The 23845-nt window shown below is 45.1% G+C and overlaps 1 protein-coding gene across 1 annotated transcript in view; it reads left to right on the top strand.

The window, feature by feature from the left end:
* Positions 1 to 23504, top strand: part of LOC134352510 (serine/threonine-protein phosphatase 2A 65 kDa regulatory subunit A alpha isoform-like) — a 32261-nt gene extending 8757 nt beyond the window's left edge. The window contains exons 6-10 of the mRNA XM_063059777.1: positions 1653 to 1808; positions 7881 to 8015; positions 14031 to 14204; positions 20409 to 20469; positions 23106 to 23504. Coding sequence (XP_062915847.1) covers positions 1653 to 1808; positions 7881 to 8015; positions 14031 to 14204; positions 20409 to 20469; positions 23106 to 23323 — 744 coding nt within the window. The 3' untranslated portion in view covers positions 23324 to 23504. The remainder of the gene's footprint in view (positions 1 to 1652; positions 1809 to 7880; positions 8016 to 14030; positions 14205 to 20408; positions 20470 to 23105) is intronic.
* The last annotated feature ends 341 nt before the right edge of the window (positions 23505 to 23845 follow it).

The following is a 23845-nucleotide window of genomic DNA, read 5'->3' as shown; positions in this document are numbered from 1 at the left end:
TAAAGTATCCCGGGCAAAAGGCTTGACGCAGTCCGCAGTATCCTCGTGTACTAAGGAGCCAGAGTCGTACAGAAATGGTACGCTGAAGGGGAGCTGGGATGGATACTTTGACCCTCACCTAGCTTCTGGTTAACGGTTGGACGTGTGCTCCTTGGTGTTGAGTAAGCTTATCTTCTGGTTACTGTCCAGTGACTCCTGGAAATAAACCTTCACATCTGTAGCCAAGGAGATGTTCACACTTGCTCCAGGTTCAGACCCCACCAATGATGGCTAGCATATCAAAACAAGGATGTAATGTTCACATTTTATAAGGCTTCACTTGGAATATTGAAGGTAGTTTTCAGCCCCTTATCTAACAAAGGGTGTGCCAAGACAGGAGTGGGTTGAAAGGAGGGTCACGATAGTGATTGAAAGGTCCAGGATTGAAAGGCTTGTCGTACGAGGAGCGTTCGATGGCTCTGTGCCTGTACTGATTTGAATTCAGAAGAATGACGGGGAGGGATCTCATTGTAACCTGTCAAATACTGAAAGGTGTCCGGAGTGGATATGGGGAGGATGTTTTCTATGGTGGGACAGCCTAAGACCAGAGGAAGCAATCTCAGAGCAGAGGTTTGTCCATTTAGAGTGGAGATGAGGAAGGATTTCCTTATCCAGAGAATCTGTGGAATTCATTGTCACAGAGGAGAAGTCATTGGGTATATTCAGGGCAGAGAGGTTGATAGATTCTTGATTTGTCAGGGCATGAGAAGTGACCTGGTTGAAGCGTATAAGATGATGAGAGGCATTAATCGTGTGGATAGCCGGAGGCTTTTTCCCAGGGCTGAAATGGCTAACATGAGGGGGCATAGTTTTAAGGTGCTTGAAAGTAGGTATAAGGGGGACGTCAGAGGTAAGTTTCTCACCTAGAGAGTGGTGGGTGTGTGGAATGCACTGACAACGAAGGTGGTAGAGATGGATACAGTAGGGTTTTTTAAGAGACTCTTAGATAGGTACATGGAGCTTAGAAAAATAGAGGGCTATGCGGTAGGGAAATTCTGGGCAGTTTCTCGAGTAGGTTACTTGGTCGGCACAACTTTGGGGCTGGATGGCCTGTAATGTGCTGTAGATTTCCATGTTTCGATGAAGGGATATGGGGAGAAGGCAGGAGATTGGGCTGGGGGTGAAATGGATCAACCATGATGAAATGGCAGAGCAGACTCGATGGGCCAAATGGCCTAATTCAGCTCCTACATCCTACGGTGAAAAGTGACCACTTGGGTGATTAGCTTGGGGATTCACTCAGCAGAGAGTGGTGCTTCAAGAGCAGGAGAAAGAAAATTGATTCATCAATAAATTTTTGCACTGTCATGACATTTGCTGATATACTAATCCAAGGAACGCTTCCATCAAAGGTTGCTTGTTGATACACTCCAAATCTCCATTCCAGTACTTGTATCCTGGGAAGATTCCAGCACACATTGCAAAGTAATGAAACCTGTTGCTACTTTCTAGGTGATCTGATGGATATCATCTGGGAAACAATTGTTTTGTTGTCAGTATTTATTTTTATGATTTTTTTGATGAGATTAGTTCTTCCAAATATTAACTTCAGAAAATTAATTTTTTTTTAATGAAGAACCAGCTCAAACCCGGTTTGAACATCTTTTTCACAGGATTCGGTGAGGCTGTTGGCAGTTGAGGCTTGTGTGAGCATAGCCCAGCTGCTGCCCCAGGAAGACCTGGAAGCGTTTGTGATGCCGACCCTCCGGCAGGCAGTGGACGATAAATCCTGGCGTGTTCGCTATGTGGTGGCAGACAAATTTTCTGAAGTACGTGTTTTTGCTAAAGCACAAAGTGCATCTCTTTGGTATGATGATATGGTGCATTTATGTTTTAAAACTAGTCTTTAAGTTTTCTGTTCCAGCTGGAATCCCTTCTGATTCTGTCAAAAGTCATGAAAACACGATTAGTTCCTCGAATATAGTTTTAAAAATTCATTAAATCAAGCACCAGCGTATTTTTAATATAATTGACTGACATGCCAAACGGTGCTGAGATTTCTTTCCAGATTCATTTAATTAGCCTGTTTTTAAACATGGATCTGAAATAGAACAAAGTTGGTCTGAATTGAGCTCAGATCTTTTTCACTGTATCTGAAGGATAATCCTGTGACAGGGGTTTAAAACAAACTTGTTGGCATAGTGCCAGGGATCTGGGGATTCAGCACGTGCACAGGTTGATGACACTGATATTTTTCACTTTTGACTGGAGGAAGTTAAGGGGAACTTCAGTTCTATTTAAAAATGAGCCGAAACGTCGAAAAGCCAGGATGATCCTCAGAGACTTTGACACTCAGGAACTTGAAACTACTCACCCTTTCCACAGTCCCCTTGATTAGGACTGATGTGTGTTCCCTTGACTTCCCCTTCCTGACGTCTACAATCACTTCCTTGGTTTTACAGTCATTGTGATAAATTTTGTGATGTAGTGCATTAATTAAATGCTGCTTAAAACTTTTGATGGACTGGACCTCGCTGGTTCCTTCCCACTGCTGACTTCACACAGACCGGGTATGGTGTAGGGAGGTGGTGATTCAACTTCACCCTCCTGTGGTCCACAATCAGTTCCTTGGTCTTACTGACAAGTGCCAGATTGTTGCCACACCACTCAACCAGCTGATCTATCTCACCCCTCTTCGGCTCCTTGTTACCATCTGAAATTCTGCCAACAATAGTGTGTCATCAGCAGATTTATAGCCCTGAAGAGCAGTCTCGGCCCGAAACATGGACTGTTTATTTCATTTCCATAGATGCTGCCTGGCCTGCTGAGTTCCTCCAGTATTTTGTGCTAAGTTTCCAGCATCTGCAGAATCTCCTGTGTGTTTACAGTTTTTGAAGCAGATGGTCTTTGTTCTCAGTATAAAACCTTGTTGCCTCAGGTTCCTCCTGGTACTCCGGTTTCCTCGCACAGTCCAAAAGCATTCCGGTTAGTAGGTTAAAGGGTCATTGTAGATTGTTGCACAAGTTGGTGGGTTACTGGCAGTGCAGTTTGAAGGGCCGGAACAGCTTGTTCTGTTCTGTGTCTCCAATTAAATCTGTGCCCTTTAGTCTTAGACTTTCCTAGCCTGGGAAAACACTCAGATCTACTGAAATCTCCGTGCTTTTCTCACCACAGTGTAATCCAAATCCTCAAAATAAAGGCACATTGCCTACACAGGTTAATTGCAAACAATAACGATCAGGTTAACATTATTTAACAATTAAGAAACATTATTTAATGATTAAATAACATTATTTAGTTGTTTTTTTGACCTGAGAAACTAGCTGATTACAATTGCTCACGTTGTTGTCTGTGTACCATACTTTCGGATTCAGAGCCATCGACGACAATATTTTCTCAACTTTGCCTTTCTTTAAAAATTTAAAATTCCGTCTCTGAAAGCCAAGATCCCACCCCAAAGCATTGAGATTAAATCTTTCTGTTCTGTATGAGTGTAAAATCTGTACTGAAGCAGCTGGTTTATCTGTGGATATACTATCAAGGATAGATCATTACAGCTGTTCTACCTGGGTAACACTAAAGATTGCTGCTTCTAAATGGAGACCATTTATCTAACCATTCCCTTTTTCTCCCCACTCATTTATTTCTTTACCAGGGCATGGGGTATCCACTCATTGATAAACATCTGAACAGAATGGCAACATTTCTCTGGGTTTCTTTCCTCTTACCCCATAGCTTCACATGACCCTGATTGGGGGGTGGGCTTGGCTAAGCAGGTGCTACACCTTGCCCAAGGGTGACCTGCAGGCTAGCGGAGGGAAGGAACGCCTTACACCTCTCTTGCTAGAGATGTATTTCCACCCTGCCACCCATGATAAAATTACATAATTCAAAACTAAACCTGATCGAAAATTAAAGCAAATTACAGATGGACCAGTGTTGAAAAGCACACAGAAAACACAGCCATTTTGTCAGTTTAGGATTATTACCCTTGGAACAGGCAAAGACTTTATATTGTCTGTCTTTATAAGATAACTAACCCGTGTTCAAAAATAAGCTCCATATAAGGTAACACACACAAAAATGCTGGAGCAACTCAGCAGGTCAGGCTGCATCTTAGGAAGTGAATAAACAGTTGACGTTTTGGGCCAAGACCTTTCATCAGGACTGGAAAGGAAGGGGAAATATGCCAGAACATGATAAAGGTTGCCAGAGCACTTGTGAAATTGGCACCAACCGATGATTGGAAAACAATTGCATTAGAACGGTACGGAGTTTATTGTATTTATAATGTTCTGCTATCATTGCTAATGACAGACCATCACAAAAGGCACTTTCTATGCTCAAGATCACATATAAACTAATCTTGCAATGAAGTCCGTAGCTAAAATATAGTTCATATTTTCAATTTTGATGTTCATATTTTCAGAGTATATGTTGGAGGTGCATGCCATGAGGAGCATTTAGTCTGTAGTGGGAGCTTGTCCCCATTACCGCCCCTGGCCATGACAACCTTAAGGAATCATTCACTGCCTGATAAGCTGCATCTTTTCTCGTGTACGTGTCACTTGATCGGATCTTTCATCAGAGAAACTGGGGTGGATGTCGGGCCACCCAGCCACACCACTGTCCACCGATTGTGTCTGCAGAAGCGCATCATCACATAGAGAGATAAACTGGAACTAGAAACTAGAGCACATCATAAACCTGAATGAGTCGAAATCTACTTCGATTAAAGCATGCTCAGGTACCATCGGCCGACAGCATCGGGGGAGAGAGGGAGATTCACCTGAGTGCGAGGCCCTTCCCTCGGGAACATCCAGTGAGAGGCTGCCACAAGCTGGCGCCTTCTCCAGCACAGCCAGCGAGAGGCTGATAGACGGCACTGCATACTCGCTGGCCCTGCGCGCCTGACTTGATTTCAATCTTCTTCAGCGCTTCAATCAGCGAGAGGTGGAGACGACCGTGGGCTTATGAAGCACTTGGAGACAGCAAAGTGCCCGATCAGCCCGAAATCGAGTCACCAGATTGGAGAGGACAGCCTCGGAAGTAAAACAAAGATGCGAAAGGGATTGCTTCATGAACCGTCCTTGGTAGTGTAATGTGGATTCCCTACTTTCGAGTAAGCAAGCGAGTAGACAAAGGTAGAAAGATTGTGATGTTGCTTCCCAGATGGACCCACTTCATCCACAAAATCTGGCTCCAGTCGTGCGTTTTGAAAAGGAATGCATGAATTATATTTGGCCTTTCAGATTGTGGTAGTTTAGTCATGGATTATGCCTTTATGCAAAGTGGAGCTGGCCGGGATAAGTATCGCAGCGTCAGTCGTCTTGGCCTGGCCAGTTTCCATAAATCAGATGTTTCAAGTGAATTGTGATGTGCCTGCCAGAGTTCTTTGCCAGTCATCTTCAGTAGCTGGTACATTAATGCCAACTCATTGAGTTAATTTGCACCAGAACAACTTAGAGGAGGAGTGGGCCAATTTGATACCTCTGAATATCTATTTAGTAAGATTACAGTGCAGAATAGGTAGACTGAGCCACGCTGCCCAGCTATCCCCCAATTCAATCCTGACCTAATCACGGGACGATTTACCAGTTAATGACCAGTTAACTTACCAACTGGAATGGGGGATGAAATGTGCACTCGAAGGAAACCCATGCCATCACAGGGAGACGGTACAGATGTGCCAGAATTGAACCTGTGCTGTCTGACTCTTGATGTTTACACTGTAGGTGTTGGCCTTGCTTTTCCTTGTGCAACTTAAATTGTGCTTCAGAATGTATGTTTTCTCTTGCCACTATCTTCTGAGAAGATACAAATATTAAGGCAGATGCTTTTCAGCAATTGCTTAATCTGTTAAACTTTATTGATTTATCATTTTGGTGAGAGTGTGGAACGAGCTGCCAGCGCAAGTGGTGCGTGCAAGCTCGATTTCAACGTTTAAGAGAAGTTTGGATGGGTACGTAGATGGTCGTGGTATTGAGGGCTATGGTCCAGATGCAAGTTGATGGGAGTAGGCAAATTTAATGGATCGGCACAGAATAGATGGGCTGAAGGGCCTATTTCTGTGCTGTACTTTTCTCTGACTCCATTGTTTTGTTTGAGAATAACTCTCTAACATGCAGTACTCTATCTTGCAGATTTCTGTGAAAACTTGCCAGTAGATTGCAGGGAGACTGTCATAGTAAGTCACATCTTGCCGTATGTTTAGGTAATATGCCTTCTCAAATTCTTGGCTGGTTATACAGTCTATCTAAAATTAATGTAGCAACTCATCTCATTCACTTCAGGAAAAAGTCCCTCAGTATTTTGGGTGGGCCTGAAACGAGGGTTCAGGCACAATTTATCACTGTGAACTGCTTGTAACTGGAAAAGCTCAGTGTCCAAGCACGAGTCACATCTTGCCCCCTCTCCCATCCCCCTCTCCCGTCCCATCCCCCTCTCCCGTCCCATCCCCCTCTCCCGCTCCGTCCCATCCCCCTCTCCCGCTCCGTCCCCATCCCCCTCTCCCGCTCCGTCCCCATCCCCCTCTCCCACTCCGTCCCCATCCCCCTCTCCCGTCCCATCCCCCTCTCCCGTCCCATCCCCCTCTCCCATCCCCCACTCCCTCCCCATCCCCCACTCCCTCCCCATCCCCCTCTCCCGCTCCCTCCACCTCTCCCATCCCCCTCCCCCTCTCCCATCCCCCTCTCCCGTCCCATCCCCCTCTCCCGTCCCATCCCCCTCTCCCGCTCCCTCCCCCTCTCCCAAAGGGTTAGGTTCTGCCGAAGGGTTTTGGACAGAAATGTCGACTGTCCTTTTCTCCATAGGTGCTGTCTGGCCTGCTGAGTTCCTCCAGCATCTTGTGTGTGTTGCTGGTTTTTTAACATGGTGTTGACTGCTTGGAGTGATGGTGGAGGCAGATATATCGGGGACTTTTAATGACGTTTAGATAAGCACACGAATGTGAGGAAAACGGAAGAATATGGACATCGTGTAGATTAGATTGCCCACTTGATTAGGAATTTAAGTATAACATTGTGGGTTATAGGGCCGGTTCTGTTCCGAGCACGAGTCACATCTTGCCCCCTCTCCCGTCCCATCCCTCTCTCCCGTCCCATCCCCCTCTCCCACTCCCTCCCCATCCCCTCTCCCGCTCCCTACCCCTCTCCCGCCCCATCTCCCTCTCCCACTCCCTCCCCCTCTCCCACTCCCTCCCCATCCCCCTCTCCCACTCCCTACCCCTCTACCGTCCCATCCCCCTCTCCCGTCCCATCCCCCTCTCCCAAAGGGCTGAGTCCTGCCAAAGGGTTTTGGACAGAAATGTCGACTGTCCTTTTCTCCACAGGTGCTGCCTGGCCTGCTGAGTTCCTCCAGCATCTTGTGTATGTTGCTGGTTTTTTAACATGGTGTTGACTGCCTGGAGTGATGGTAGAGGCAGATATATCGGGGACTTTTAATGACGTTTAGAGAAGCACACGAATGTGAGGAAAACGGAAGAATATGGATATCGTGCAGATTAGATTGCCCACTTGATTAGGAATTTAAGTATAACATTGTGGGTTATAGGGCCGGTTCTGTTCCATGATTTATATAAACTAGAATATCAAACTGTAAAAGAAATTATTTAAGAATGATCCATGACTGACCAGGTGGATCATAAGAACGTGGAGCAGGATGGCAACATGACTGAGATATCTAACGACAAACAAGAGAAAATCTGCAGATGCTGGAAATCCGAGCAACACACACAAAATGCTGAAGGGACTCAGCAGGCCAGGCAGCTTCTATGGGGAACAGTACAGTCGACATTTCTATCGGTGCTGCCTGGCCTGCTGAGTTCCTCCAGCATTTTGTGCGTGTTGACTGAGATATCTGTCCAGGTTTTCATTTAATCATTTCATGGGTTTCTTTTCCAGGAACTTGTGTCTGACACCAATCAACACGTGAAGTCAGCTCTGGCCTCTGTTATTATGGGCTTGTCCACCATCCTGGGCAAGGACAGCACTGTTGAGCACCTGCTTCCCCTGTTCTTGGCTCAGCTCAAAGATAAGGTAATTTTATCTTGAAGTACAAACTTTAACATACCCCTTGCGTGACTGGTGGCCATCGTGGATAATTTTTGAATAGCTTACCGAAATCAGGCAAACACCAATGGAGAGCTTTCTTTTGTGTGCTGTTTGAAAGCTGTTGTCAAGTCAAGAGTGCTGATGAAAGGTCGCTTATTGTTCATTCGGCGATCAAAAAGTTGGTTGTCGTCTCTGGAACTTGTACATCTGCTGAAGGTGACGAGCAGTCCATGCTCCACCACAAGATACAGGTGTCTGGATAAGTGTGCCAGAACGAGATGTGTTGCAATACAGACTGATGTGTCCAGGCTTTTACTCTCACTGATACTGATTCCTGGAAGGGGAGAGCAGTTGGCCCATGTTCATCTGCTTTCTTTCCTGTTGACAAACATTGTAACTGCCATTTACTTGGAGCTGTGCGGTGATGTCCAGCATTCTGAAGTGTTATAATCACAGATTCTGCAGATACGGGCAATCCACAGCCACACGCACGCACGCACACACACACACACACACACACACACACACACACACACACACACACACACACACACACACACACACAATGCTGGAGGAACTCAGCAGGTCAGGCAGCATCTATGGAGGGGAATGAACCCTTGGGCTGACACCCTTCGTCAGGACTGGAAAGGAAGGGGGAAGGCACGAGAATAAGAAGATTGGGAGGGTGGGGGGAGTACAAGCTGGTAGGTGATACGTAGACCAGGTGATGGGAAAGGTTGGTGTGTAGGGGAGGGGAGTTCAAGGCAGGTGATGGGTGGGAAAGGTGAAGGGCTGGAGAGGATAGATAGTAGGGGAATTAAGGGCTATGGGGAAAAGGCAGGTAGATGAAGCTGAGTTTATGGACAGGTCAGCTATGATCTTACTGAATGGCGGGGCAGGCTTGATGGGCTGGATGGCCTACTCCTGCTCTGATTTCTTATGTTTTTATGAATCATGAATGGAATAACAACTGTTTCTTCCACCGGAGTCTCTCGAACTGTTCTTTTAGTTTGAGAACTTCAGATAAGAGCAAATGTGCAGTACGTTCTTTAGAAGCAGTGATGTGAGCTCGTTTGTATTCTTGGTGCATATTGGATTAAAGGGGAATCGGTTAATGGTGTGATGGAGCTGTTATTTATCCATCTATCATGTTCCTTATTTATTTTGTCGTGAACTTAAACAAAACTTCTGCATGTGCAAATTCTGGATTTTTTAATTCATATGGAAATTTGCATTCTTTCATTATTTTTACAGAATTAAAATTATTTTTAAATATCTAAAAAAAAATCTCTCCGCTCCCCTCTCCTTCCTCAATTCCCCACTATGAGCTCTTACTTCTCACCTGTCTATTACTTCTCCCTGGGTCCCCACCTCCTTCCATCTCTCCTGTGGTCCACTCTCTTCTCCTCTCCTCTCTCAGATTCTTTCTTCTCCAGCCATTGACCTTTCCCACTGTTACGAGAATACACATAAAATTAAGATGTTTGCCGGCCTGGGCTAGCATCAGTGGCATCAGCAGTTGGTCTGCCACCTGCCCTCAGGGGAAGGAGAGATAAGGAACAATGGAGCAGCGTCTGGAGATGTGTAATGAAGGGATGTGGGAGGGAGAGCTGTCTGGAGCGGCTCCCCCCTTTGAACTCTGAACTGTTTGAAGTGATGGACAGGCGATACCCCAGCAGGGGGATAAAAAGGGACAGGTTCGCTAAGACAGACACACACGCCACCCGAGGTAACGAGACCCTGGAAGCGGTGCGCCTCTCACGAGTGGGTGAGAAGTGCCAGACAACGACAAGGGTGGAAAGGTACGATCAGCGGGAACCCGGTGTGTGTCTGCCCTTGCCTGGGTGCCGGGTTCACTGCAGAGGATCGACCGCATCTGGAGGAGGGGTCACAGTCGGTGACCTCAGGTGACATCACCAAGGACCTGCCCAAAAGCTGTTTGTGAGCCATCTCGCTGGTCTGTGAGCCATCTTGCTGGTCTGTGAGTGAAGCCGTTCTGAATGATCAGTTGTTCCTATTCTATCTCTCTCTTCCCCCACGTTGTCCACCGCCATGGCAACGATTACTGCGAACTGAACTACTAACTGGACTGAACTTTGAGTCATTTTGAAATTGGTCATTTACCCCTAGACAACGATAGAGCTTGATTGATGCTGTTATCTTAATTCTGCGCACATGTGCGTTTATCATCGCTGAACTGTTGCATTTATTATCCTTTCGATTAATGTGTTGCTTGTTTCTTTAATAAAACTTTCTTAGTTCTAGTACTCCAGACTCCAACTGAGTGATCCATTTCTGCTGGTTTGGCAACCCAGTTACGGGGTACGTAACACCACCCACCTGTCTTCACCTAACACCTTCCAGCTGGCCTCCTTCCCCACTCCTCACCTTTATATCCTAGCATCTTCCCCCTCCCTTTACAGTCCCAAGAAAAGGCCTCGGCCTGAAACACCGACTGTTTACTCATTCTCATAGACGCTGCCTGAGCTGCTGAGTTCCTCCAGCGTTTTGGGTGAGTTGCTCTGGATTTCCAATGTCTGCAGACTTGATTCCCTTCATGTGCTACACCTCAGAAGATTCCCCAAATGTCGGAAATGCCTCGATTTTCCAGGCACAGCTGACAGATTCCAAGTGTACATCTTCAAATTGTCAGCTGTTAATTCCAGCCTTGAATTATTTGTTAGTTTGAAATGAAATCAAGAAAAAAGCCTGCCGAATCATGATTTGAACTGTTGGATAATTTAATAGTAATTAGTATTTTGCATGTATTTATGCCAAAGGTGCAGAAAGATTTCTCAACCGCAGAAATTCAAGTGTTTTTCTTTTGTGAAATGCAGCTTTTCACAAGATGACCGTTGTTTCCTCCCATGGCCCTCCCGAGGAGCTCGCCTGCACTCAGGGAGAGTGAACGGATAATAAAGGACAATTAAGACTCAGGAACAGAATTAGGCCACTCAGCCCATCGTGTCTGCTTCGCCATTCCATCATGGCTAGCTTATTACCCTCTCGGCCCCATTCTCCTGCCTTCTCCCCCGTAACCTTTAACACCCTGACTAATCAAGGACCTGTCAGCCTCCATGTTAAATATACCCAGTGACTCGTCCTCCACAGCCATTAGCGTTGATGGATTCCACAGATCCACCGCCCTTTCACTGAAGAACTTTCCTCTTAGCTCTCTTCTAAATGGACGTCCCTGTATTCTGAGGCTGTGCCCTCTGGTCACAGGAAACATCCTCTCTGTTCTAGGCCTCTTAATATTCCTAAGTTTGAATGAGATTCACCCCTCTTCCTTCCCGTCTGAACTCCATCGAGGACAGAGCCGGAGCCGTCAAGCACTCCTCTTGTATGTTTCAATCCCAGGATCATCCTCGTGAACCCTCTCTAATACCAGCACATCTTAGATAAAGGGCCCAAAGCTGCTCACTATACCCGCAACTGCGTTCTGACCAATGCCTTATAAAGCCTCAGCATTACCCTTATATTTTTTCTAGTCCTCTCAAAATGAATGCCAACATTCCATTTTCTTTCCGTACCACCAACTCAGCCTGCAAGATAACGTTCAGGGAACCCTGCACGAGGTCTCCCAATTGCCTTTGCACCTCTGATTTCTGAATTTTCTGCCCATTTGGAAAATGGTACACGTGCTTACTCCTTCTACCAAAGTGCATGGCCATACATTTCTGGTAGTAGGCACCCTTCGATCCCGGGGATGATGGGTTTGTGCCTCTGGTGGACTGTGTCCTCTCCTGGGCAGGAAGGTTTGAAGGACCGGCTCTTGCCCATGCAGCAGGCTCCCCCTCTCCACGTCACTCATGTTGTCGAAGGGAAGGGCAAGCGCCAATACAGCTTGGCACCAGTGTCATCGCAGAGGTTGCCAGAGTGAAGCTGTAAACAACATCAAACTGCCTTAGGGGTTTACCCCCAAAGCCTTTCCCATGGGTGGGCATGACTGCAAGGCAGCGGAGGTTTAAAATCAGGGGGTTTTCCTTCTCCTAGGCGGGCTGCCGTCCAAGGCTGAGGAATCCAATCTACCCTAAACACTTTCGGTCACTGCAGTATATTCCAACTGCCACTGCCTTGCTATTCTCCCAATCTATCAAGTCCTTCTACAGACTCTCTGCCCCTCCACCTATCTTGGTATCATCCACAAATGTGACCACCAAGCCATCAATACCGTTGTCCAGATCATTGACATCTGCTTGAAAAGAAACGGACACAATACCAACCCCTGTGGGACACTAATAGTCACCTGCAGTCAACCAGAAAAGGCCCCTTTCATTTGCAATTCTTTGCCTCCCGTCAGTCAGCCAAGCTTCTATCTTTACGAGGATATCTTCTGTAATACCATGGGCTCTTAACTTGCTAAGGCGTCTCATGTGCGGCATCTTGTCAAACTCCAAGTAAACAACATCCACTGACCCTCCTTTGTCTGTCCTGCCTGTAATTTCCCCTTAAGGAAACCATGCACCTCCAAGTACTGGGAGCCTCGTCCTTAATAATGGACTCGCAACATTTTCCCAACCACTGAAGTCAGGCTGAAGGGCCTATAATTTCATGTCTTTTGCCTCCCTCCCTTCTGAGTGAAGTGACATTTGGAAATTTCCAGTCCTCTGGAACCATTCCAGAATCTAATGACTCTTGAAAGATTATTACTCATGCCTCCCCAATCTCTGCAGCTTCCTCTTTCAGAACCCTGCGGTGTAGCCCATCTAGTCCAGGTGACTTGACTACATTCAAAACTTTCAGCTTCCCAAGCACCTTCTCCTTAATAAAAGCAACTGCACTCACTTCTGCTAACTGACACTCGAATTTCTGGCGTACTGCTCGTGTGACCATAACTTGGACCATAATGTATAGTACTGTGCAAAAGTCTTAGGCTGGTGTATATAGTTAGGGTGTCTTTGAGTTTTGCACGGTCCTGTAGTAATTCTTATATATTGCACTGTGCTGCTGCTGCCGCAAAAAAAAAAGAAATTTCTTTACATCTGTGAGTGATGATAAACCTCACAGGTGTCTGATATGGGTCTCTGATGTGGACTGAGAGTGGGAAGGGGGCAGGGGGAGGGGAGTTGTGTCCCTGTCCCCCTCTTTTGGTGAATGTCGGTGATAGCGTAGGATGATATCGTGGTTCTGCATTTGTGTTTATGGACTGTGGACTTTTTCAGACTTAGGGTTTTTATATTCTGTCTTTTTCATCGCCTTATTCTTTACATTTTGTTGTGCGAGGGGAGGGTGTTTGGGAGTAAAATGCTCTGTTAGTTTTTCGTGCGGGGGATGGGTTGGGGGGGTCAATGTTGCTGTTCCATTTTGTGTGTGGAGGGAGGGGTGGTTTTGGGGATCTGATGATCAGGATGCCATTATTTTTTGTACCGGGGGCGGGGAGGTGTAGGTTTCATGTTTCTCTCTGAATGACTTTCATGTTCTTTCTTTGCTTGGTGGCTATCTGGAGAAGACAAATTTCAGAGTTGTATTCGATTGATGCTTTGATCATCAACAAAACTTTGACTCTTTGGTTGGGAAAAGGGGGAAGGGAGCGGGAAGGACCAGAGAGACATTCTGTAATGACCAGTAAACCAATTGTTTGGAATCAAATGGCCTTGCCTGGGTTCTCAGGGCTGAGTGTCTGCACTCGCGCCACCCCCTCCTGCCCCTGACACTCCTCAGCTACCTGTCTCACACCCCTCCCGTGGGCGCTCCACCCTCACCATTCCCAACATCCTATGCTCCCGCCAGATTTACAAACTTGCTTCCGCTGCACGTTGACAAGTACAGTTCTGTGCAAAAGTCTTTGGCACCCTGGCTAGATGTGCATGTGCCCAAGTACTGTAAGTGTGAAAGTGGCATTCATATTTCTTTTGTGGGATTAATATTTCATAAATGTCCAAGATGATACTTTGAAAGCAGAGACTCTGGGGAGCACCAGTGTGTTTGTCAGACAGCGTTTGCAGTATGAACGTTTTTCACCTTTGCTGTACTCAGAAAATTGCCTTTCCTTCCTAGTGCCCTGAGGTCCGTTTGAACATTATCTCCAATCTGGACTGCGTGAATGAAGTTATTGGAATTCGCCAGTTATTACAGTCTCTCCTGCCAGCCATTGCAGAATTAGCAGAAGATGCCAAATGGAGAGTGCGCCTTGCGATAATCGAGTACATGCCTCTGCTTGCAGGGCTGCTGGTGGGTGGTTTATTCTAAAATGTTTTTATAGTCTATTAACAATGCTTCCATATGGATGATTTGCAGAATGGAAATGATTGCTCATATCAAATTGAAACTTTAGTTTAAAGACGGAAATAACTTTGAACATCTTCTTTCCTTTTGCACCAGAAGCAAATGTGCGATAGTAACAATTATACTTGTAGCCCACTGACATTGGTAGTCTTACTTTCGACTCGGGGCTCCCAACCTTTTTTTTAATTGACCATTAACCAAGCAGGGGTGGAAACCCCTGGTTTAGACCATCAGGTTTAGGCCCCTGTTTAAGGACTGCGGACTTTGTCAGACTTACGGATTTTATATTCTGTTTTTATATCACCTGTTTCTTTTCATCTTGTTGTGCGAGGGGAGGGTGTTTGGGGGTAAAATGGTCTGTTTTTCATGCGGGGGATGGGTTGGTGGGGGTCGATGTTGCTGTTCCATTTTCTGTGTGGAGGGAGGGGTGGTTTTGTGGGGGGGGGGCTGATGATCAGGATGCTATTCAATGACTTGCATGTTTTTTCTTTGTTTCATGGCTATCTGGGGAAGACAAATTTCAGAGTTGTACATGATAATAAGTGAACCTTTGGCCTGCACATCAAACAGATACAAACACAAAAAGGGCAATAAACTCCATAAAATCAGATGAGGGGGTGACAACTGTTGTCCCAGAGGAAATAAACAATATCTTTTTGAGATTTTACCAAAATCTGTACAGCTCAGAATATTCAGATTCAGCTCCACAAATACAATAGGAATTTCTCGACTTGTTAGAATTTATGCCCCGAGATGAAACGTCACTCCTCACTGGAGTTTAACTTAGAGGCTAAAGAATTGTCTGAAGCTATAACTAACATGAAGGGAGGGAAATCTCCTGGGCCCAATGGAAATTCCGATTGAAATATATAAAATCTTTAAGACTAAACTAATACCACCTCTGCTTGATATGTATCAGGAGTCATTTGACACTGGATCCCTTCCCCCTCTCTTAATATGGCAGCAATCACACTACTGTTAAAACCGGGAAAACCACCATCCCTTTGTGGATCTTATAGGTCAATCTCACTTCTGAACAATGATCTCAAAACTCTCTGTAAGGTATTAGCTAGGAGGCTGGAGCCACTGTTGCCAAAAATGGTCCACCCTGACCAAAATGGATTTGTAAGGGAAGGCAGGGCTTCCACAACATTCGAAGAGTGTTTAATATACTTTATGAAATATCTGGAAGCTCTGATAGTGCTATTCTGTCATTGGATGCCAAGAAAGCCTTCGACAGAGTGAAGTGGAATAGAGGGAAAATTTCTAAGATACAGCTTCTATATTCTAACCCACAGGCTGAAGTTTTAACGAACGGGCTTTTTTCGGCATCTTTTAAACTCCAACGGGGAAGAAGACAGGGCTGTCCCCTATCTCCCCTCCTGTTTATCCTGGCCATTGCGCCACTTGCTATGGCAATCTGAAAACAGGCTAACATAGCAGGAATAACTATAGGAGATGTAGAACATCGCATAGCCCTGTACATGGATGACGTCACTTTGTCAGAACAGGGTTTACCTATTTGGGTGTTAAAATTACTCCTACTATTGATAAAATTATCCCAACTAATTATAAACCTCTCACAGACTCAGTTATTCAACTTACAAACCGATGGACGAAATTGCTCATAAATTTGATTGGACGCATAAACATTCTAAACATGTCAATTTTACTGAAGTTCTTGTACCTTTTGCAATCTATCCCACTTTCTCTTCCATCATCTTTCTTTTACTTATTAACGAATTTTTTTTCCAATTTCATCTGTACTGTTAACTGCTGAGACAGTGGTTCTCTAGAGCAGCTTCTTTGGGTTATAATTACTGATACAGGAATTGTATTCATTTGCTAACCCATGGGAAAGATGGTATTCTTTCTTGTGTGTCTGTAAGCTATTGTTTTTCGTGGGCTTTGGGCAGAAGGCACGATGGGGACAGAGAGAGGAGACGTGAGGAGAGAGATGCTGTAAGCTGGGCGATGGCACGGACCCCGAGCGGGAGTCCGAGGCCCAGGGTCTTCAGCGAGGAGAGAAGGTGAGGACAGACTCGTGTGGAGTGTTTGGTGGATCACCGAGGGTGGTCCCATTCGTGGGTCGGTGGAGTTCAGAGGACATCGATTGGAGGAAGGGGGACCCGGTTCTGTAAGAGCTCCTACGAGTGTGCACCGAACTGATAGAGTTACTGACTTGGCACCTTTATTGTATTTGTTTCTACTAACCCATCACCAAGAAATACTTACGAAGTGTAATCATTTAATGGCATGTGCGTACTGTCTGTTAATTGGACTTCCCCAACATCGGGAACAATCTTCCTGCATCTAGCCTGTCCAATCCCTTTAGGATCTTATATGTTTCAATCAGATCCCCCCTCAATCTTCTAAATTCCAAGGAGTACAAGCCCAGTTCATCCAGTCTTTCTTCATATGAAAGTCCTGCCATCCCAGGAATCAATCTGGTGAACCTTCTTTGTACTCCCTCTGTGGCAAAGATGTCTTTCCTCAGATTAGGGGACCAAAACTGCACACAATACTCCAGGTGTGGTCTCACCAAGGCCTTGTACAACTGCAGTAGTACCTCCCTGCTCCTGTACTCGAATCCTTTCGCTATAAATGCCAGTATACCATTCGCCTTTTTCACCGCCTGCTGTACCTGCATACCCACTTTCAATGACTGGTGTATAATGACACCCAGGTCTCATTGCACCTCCCCTGTCCCTAATCGGCCACCTTTCAGATAATAATCTGTTTCCCTATTTTTGCCACCAAATTTTTACATACAAATCGTTTGCAAGTAAATGCAAAGAGTCATCAAACAACATGCTACAAGCATGGAGAACTGATTTGCATGAGAATCTGTCAGAAAAAGAGTGGTCAGAAGCTTGTTCCTCAGTTCAAACCCAGTCAGTGAACACTCATTCTAAACGGATAACCAGACAGTACATTACTCCAGTCAGGTTTCGTCACTTGAACCCCAGCATTCCAGACACATGCTTTAAATGTAATCACTAAAAGGGGTCTCTGTTCCATTGTCTGTGTGAGTGCCCCAGATAATCTGCTTCTGGAAGAAGGTGCTGGATTTGATTAGTCAGATTATTGGAAAAAAGGTGCTCCTTGATCCTAAATTATGTATTCTGAACATTTATCCAAAGGACTTTCTAACCTCCAAAAGTGCAAGATCTCTGCTTAATATTTGTTTTTTGGAAGCCAGACGTTGCATAGCCTATTCATGGAAGAAACCGACAACCAGTGGACTTTCACAATGGCTGAAAGGAATGACTTCGTATCTTGCTCTAGAAAAGATAAACTACATCACAGAGAAACAAACTTGGCAAATTTCGGGAAATTTGGGACATTTTCTACAAGTTTCTGGAGAACAATATTTGGGATGATGAAAGTAACAAATTGAATTGACAGCTTTTTTTTAATGGCAGGGTGTTTGCTTTTTTTGTGCGTTTTTTTTCCTTTTATTTCTTATGTATTTTATTTTTCCCTTTTTCTTTAACCTTGTTGCACTTTCAAACCTATGGATGATGGAATGTGTTTTCTTTTCATTCTGTAAAAGCAATAAAGAGATGTTTGAAAAAAAAATGAACCTTTGAATCTTTGATTGGGAAAAAGGGAACGGAGAGGGAAGCACCAGAGAGATATTCTGTAATGATCAATAAACCAATTGTTTGGAAGCAAATGACCTTTAGAGCAGAATTAGTCCATTCAGCCCATTGAGTCTGCTCTGACATTCCACCATGGCTGATTTGTGATCCCTCTCAACCCTATTCTCCTGTCTTCTCCCCATATTCTTTCACGCCCTGATTAATGAAGAGCCTGTCAGCCTCCATTTTAATTATACCCAATATCTTGGCCTACACGGTTGTCCATGGAAGTGAATTGCACGGATTCGCCACCCTCTGGCTGAAGAAATCACTCCTCATCTCTGTTTCTGCCAGGCGCTCCGATTTCCTCCTCCATCCCAAAGACGTGCTGGTTGTAAACTGGTTGTTGTAGATTCCTCCTCTGTGTCGGTAACTAGCAGGAGTAGTGAGGTAGTGTTCATGGGTTCGGTGTCCACTTAAAAATCGTATGGCAGAGGGGAGGAAGCTGTTCCTGAATCAGTAAGTGTGTGTCTTCAGACAATTTGTCCCTCCTTTCTGGTAGTAGCAATGAGAAGAGGGTGGTGGGGGCCCTTAATGATGGACACTGCCTTTTTGAGGCACCGCTCCTTGAAGATGTCCTGGATAATATGGAGACTGCAGCACACAATGGAGCTGACTAATTTTATAACTCTCTGTAGCTTACTTAAGCTCTCCTGTATCATACCGATTTAGTATGTATTTGGTTTTAAGAAGTAAATCGCTCTCAGTTTCGGTGTGCAAACACAAAGTAGATTTTCTGAGCTAGAAACTCACAATGTTCCTGTTGTGCTGTGTTCCCATGCTTTATGGTTAATCATAAAACTATTTGGTGAATATTTACACTTTTGTGGTTAAAGAGTTTTTCGAGGAGGTTACCAGGAAAGTGGTTGAAGGGAAGGCATTGGATATTGTCTACATGGACTTCAGTAAGGCCTTCGACAAGGTCCTGCATGGGAGGTTAGTTAGGAAAATTCAGTCGCTAGGTATACATGGAGAGGTGGTAAATTGGATTAGACATTGGCTCAATGGAAGAAGCCAAAGAGTGGTAGTAGAGCATTGCTTCTCTGAGTGTAGTCCTGTGACTAGTGGTGTGCCACAGGGATCAGTGCTGGGTCCATTGTTATTTGTCATCTATATCAATGATCTGGATGATACTGTGGTAAATTGGATCAGCAAATTTGCTGATGAAACAAAGATTGGAGGTGTAGTAGACAGTGAGGAAGGTTTTCAGAGCCTGCAGAGGGACTTGGACCAGCTGGAAAAACGGGCTGAAAAATGGCAGATGGAGTTTAATACAGACAAGTATGAGGTATTGCACGTTGGAAGGACAAACCAAGGTAGAACATACAGGGTTAATGGTAAGGCACTGAGGAGTGCAGTGGAACAGAGGGATCTGGGAATTCAGATACAAAATTCCATAAAAGTAGCGTCACAGGTAGATAGGGTCGTAAAGAGTGCTTTTGGTACATTGGCCTTTATTAATCAAAGTATTGAGTATAAGAGCTGGAATGTTATGATGAGGTTGTATAAGGCATTGGTGAGGCCGAATCTGGAATATTGTGTTCAGTTTTGGTCACCAAATTACAGGAAGGATATAAATAAGGTTGAAAGAGTGCAGAGAAGGTTTACAAGGATGTTGCCGGGACTTGAGAAACTCAGTTACAGAGAAAGGTTGAATAGGTTAGGACTATTCCCTGGAGCGTAGAAGAACGAGGGGAGATTTGATAGAGGTATATAAAATTATGATGGGTATAGATAGAGTGAATGCAAGCAGGCCTTTTCCACTGAGGCAAGGGGAGAAAAAAACCAGAGGACATGGGTTAAGGGTGAGGGGGGAAAAGTTTAAAGGGAACATTAGTGTGGGGCTTCTTCACACAGACAGTGGTGAGAGTATGGAATGAGCTGCCAGACGAGGTGGTAAATGCGGGTTCTTTTTTAATATTTCAGAATAAATTGGACAGATACATGAATGGGAGGCATATGGAGGGATGTGGTCCGTGTGCAGGTCAGTGGGACTAGGCAGAAAATGGTTCGGCACAGCCAAGAAGGGCCAAAAGGCCTGTTTCTGTGCTGTACTTTCTATGGTAAAGAGTTGTCAAGGTCTGAGTCAGAGTCACGGGCAGAGCTTGTGGTTGGACTACTCAGCCACGTGGTTACCCTGGAAATTGTTAGCTGTGCTGGATATGAAGCAAAGTAACCTGAGAATTATGCAAAGGCTAACTTATTCCCACTGACTGAATGTAGAAGGTGGAATGTATTAACTGCATGGGAGACGTGAATGTAGAATGGTGCACTGTCATGTCGAAGAGAGATACTGTGCTGGTCAGGAGTGTGGGATCACGTTGAGCACGTTGCCAGTCTTTCTTGTGTGACCCCTTCACCATTGGCTCAAAGGAGTTAGCAAACTGTACTGGTAAGTAGCGAAAGGTGAAGACGGCTAGAATGCAAATGTGGCAAGTTGGCATGTTCTACTCGAAATTCGAGGGGTTATTTTATCAACATTCTTTTTTTGTCAAAACCTGTTTAGGGAGTGGAGTTTTTTGATGAGAAGTTGAACTCCTTGTGCATGACGTGGCTGGTGGATCACGGTGAGTATAGCCTTGATGAATCGTTACTTCTGTTGAACGAAAGTCCTTCAAAGTTGTCCATGTCATCTTACTGGTGCTTCCATGATGCTGAGAGACCCTACCAGGTGCCTAACCAAAAATCCTTCATCGTGCTTTGTCACATCCTCAAAGGATTGGGTCAGGCTCAAGACATGACATGCCCCTCACAAAGCCATGCTGACTCTCCCGAACCAGACTATGCTTCTTGTAAATCCTGTCTGTAAGAATCTTCTCCTATAATTTGCCCACCGGTGAAGTAAAACTGACTGGTCTATAATTCCCAGGGTCATCCCTACTCTCTTCCTGAACAAGGAAATAACACTTGCCAACTTCCAATCATATGGTACTTCCTCCGGTGAGGACTGGCCAGTGAGGATGCCCAGATTGTCACTAAAGGTGCAGCAATCTCTTCCCTTACTTCCCGTAGTAACCCTGGGGTATATCACATCTGGCCCCAGGGACTTATCTATCCCAGGGCTTTTCAAAATTCCAGAACAACCTCTTTCTCAATGTCAACATGTTGTAGCATATCACTGCCCTCACAAGCATCAAGGTCCCTCTCACTGCTGATTACTAAAGAAAAGTATTCATTGCGGATCTCCCCCAAAGTCTCCGACTCCAAACATTTTGCCTCTTTTAGCTCTGGCCGGCCCAGACTCTCACTCTGGCCATCCTCCTGTTCTTCAAGTATGTTTTCCTGAATCCAACTCACCAACTCCTTCTCGTGGCCCCTCCTGGTTCTCCGAAGTCCATTCTTCACTCCCTTACTGGCCACATTGTAACCCTCTGGAGCCCAGGCTGATCTTTGCATCCTACGCTTCTAGACGAGCTGTTGCGCGTCTCTTGTCAAGCATGGCTCCTTCACCCTTCTGTTCTTTCCCCGTCTCAGTGGGACAAAACTCTGCAGAGCCCCATCCAAGTGAAGCCCAAAATGACTTCCACATTTCAATTGTGTGTTCTGAGTGCATTCATCCCAGTTTGTACTCCCAGGTTCCTGCCCAATACCATCATAGTTCAAACACTGGCGTCCCCCTCCCCCCCAGTTATTGCTGCTGCAAGCAATCTTGTCGTACACTTGTACACATGGCAACAAGAAACAGACTTGACTTTGACCGATACGTTTATTTATTTATTTATTCCAGAATAGCATGGAACAGGCCCAACGAGACGCACTGCCCAGCAACCGGCCGATTTAACCCTCGCCTCATCACAGGACGGTTTACAATGACCAATGAGACTACTAAGTGGGACGTCTCCAGACTCTGTGGGGTGTTGTGGGGGGAATCTGAGCACCCGGGGTAGACACTCGATCCACTCCGGTTCGTTGCCTCTTATTCCAAAGGCAGCGGAGCTGCGAATCTGAAATAGTAACTGTAAATTCTGGAGACACTCAACAGAGCAGGCCAATGAATGGGCAGAAAGTCACAGATACAGCTGTGCATCTCCCAACATGATCTCATGCCAGCTCATCCACACCTTTTTTTCTCCCCCCTCTGCGTACAAGTTCTTAATCCTGCCTACGTTTCCAGAAGCCGCCTGTTCCATCTGCAGTGCCTCCCTGGTTTTCTTCTTGCCTGGCGGTCGAAGCTATGCCGAACTCAAGCCGGCTTTGCTCAAGGCCACATCACTCAGGTCCTGTGTGTTTTGTAAATGATAGTTCTCTTCGTTCTCTTGGTGTAAGCGAGTTGTGGTACTTAATTGATGCCAGAAGCCTCTCCTAAGACTTGGGCCACTCAGGTGCACTCTGTGTGTCACCCATCGTACTATCTCTCAGCCATTTAAATGGGAGCTTTCAAGCTGAGCTTCTGTACTGTTGTCAGTCAAGATGTAGTTTATACTTGCAACTGTTTGCAAGTGATATTCACATTCCTTATCATTTTTATAAATGAATGGCAGATCAGGATTTTTTCCCTGTGCAAGTAATTTCCCAAAAATGGCAGGGCTGATTTTTCTTTAAAGTAAAGTGCATTTTGATTAAAGACCAATAAAATTAACAACAAATTTGATTTGGACTGTTTTGCTTTTAGTGTAGGTCCCTTTTACCCTGGAATCTGAATATTGCAGTTAGGGCTTGGACAATGACTAATTATTCAATTACAATAATTAGTATAAATAATGGTAATCTATTCGAAGTATTTTTTAAGTACTTAATGGGGCGACACAGTGGCGTCTGGTTAGGGCAACACTTTGCAATTGGGTTCGATTCCCACTGCCACCTGTGAAGAGTTTATACGTTCTCAGCCTGACTGTGTGGGTTTCCTCCGGGTGCTCCTGTTTCCTCCCAGAGACCTACTGGTTGGTAGGTTAACTGGACATTGTAAATTGTCCTGTAATTAGGCTAGGGTTAATCAGGGTTGGCTCGCAGGGCAAGAAGGGCCTGTTCCATGCTGTATCTCAATAAATAATCAATAATAAATAAGTATATTAAAATGCTACTTTCCAAGTGCATAATTTCCTCCACTGTGTGTAACTTGGTATGGAACAGGTCTACACTTTGGAAAAAGGTGGTACGAGCATTTCATTTCGGAACTTTGTATTTTATCAGCAAGCTACTTATTTGAAAATCAAGTAGTAACAGCGATCAGATCATCTCTTGACCTGTGAATGCTGTCTTGCAGTGTACGCCATTCGCGAGGCCGCGACCAACAACTTGACCAAGTTGGTGGAGAAGTTTGGCAAAGACTCGGCAGAATCCACCATTGTGCCGAAAGTACTTGCCATGGCCAGTGACCCCAACTACCATCACAGAATGACCACCGTCTTCTGCATTAACGTGAGAATGGCTTTGACAATGTACTTGCCATGGCCAGTGACCCCGACTACCTTCACAGAATGACCACCCTCTTCTGCATTAACGTGAGAATGGCTTTCACAATGTACTTGCCCATGGCCAGTGACCCCGACTACCATTGCAGAATGACCACCTTGTTCTGCATTAACATGAGTATGCATTTGACAATACTTTCATTACACTTCACAAGCTGCTAAAATATTTCATGAATAAAATGTACAGTTAGAACAGACACTTAAGAATAAAGAATTTAACAAATATTATGGATTTGTTTAAAATGTTCTTTTAATATATCTTTGTGAATGTTTAGATTCTGCAAAAAATCAATTAACACTTTGCCAAAGCTGCTCCTTCCAATATTGACATCTGCTTGATATGAGCTTCTGTGCTTGCGTTATTTGCTGAGGTGTCGTGGTGTTTTGTGTTTAATCTGCAAGGTGTCTGGAGTAAAAATTGAGTTGAGGGCGAGACTTTTTATGATTTTGTGGAGCAGAGTTCCTAACCGTCCCTGTGGAAATGGACTGATGGTGTTAGCTGAAGGACAACTGATTTAATGACCTGTTGACC

Source organism: Mobula hypostoma, chromosome 10 (genome assembly GCF_963921235.1).
Source record: "Mobula hypostoma chromosome 10, sMobHyp1.1, whole genome shotgun sequence".
NCBI classification, from domain to species: Eukaryota; Metazoa; Chordata; class Chondrichthyes; order Myliobatiformes; family Myliobatidae; genus Mobula; species Mobula hypostoma.
The sequence above is the reverse complement of the archived record's forward strand: the minus strand, read 5'-3'. Positions and strand labels throughout refer to the sequence as shown.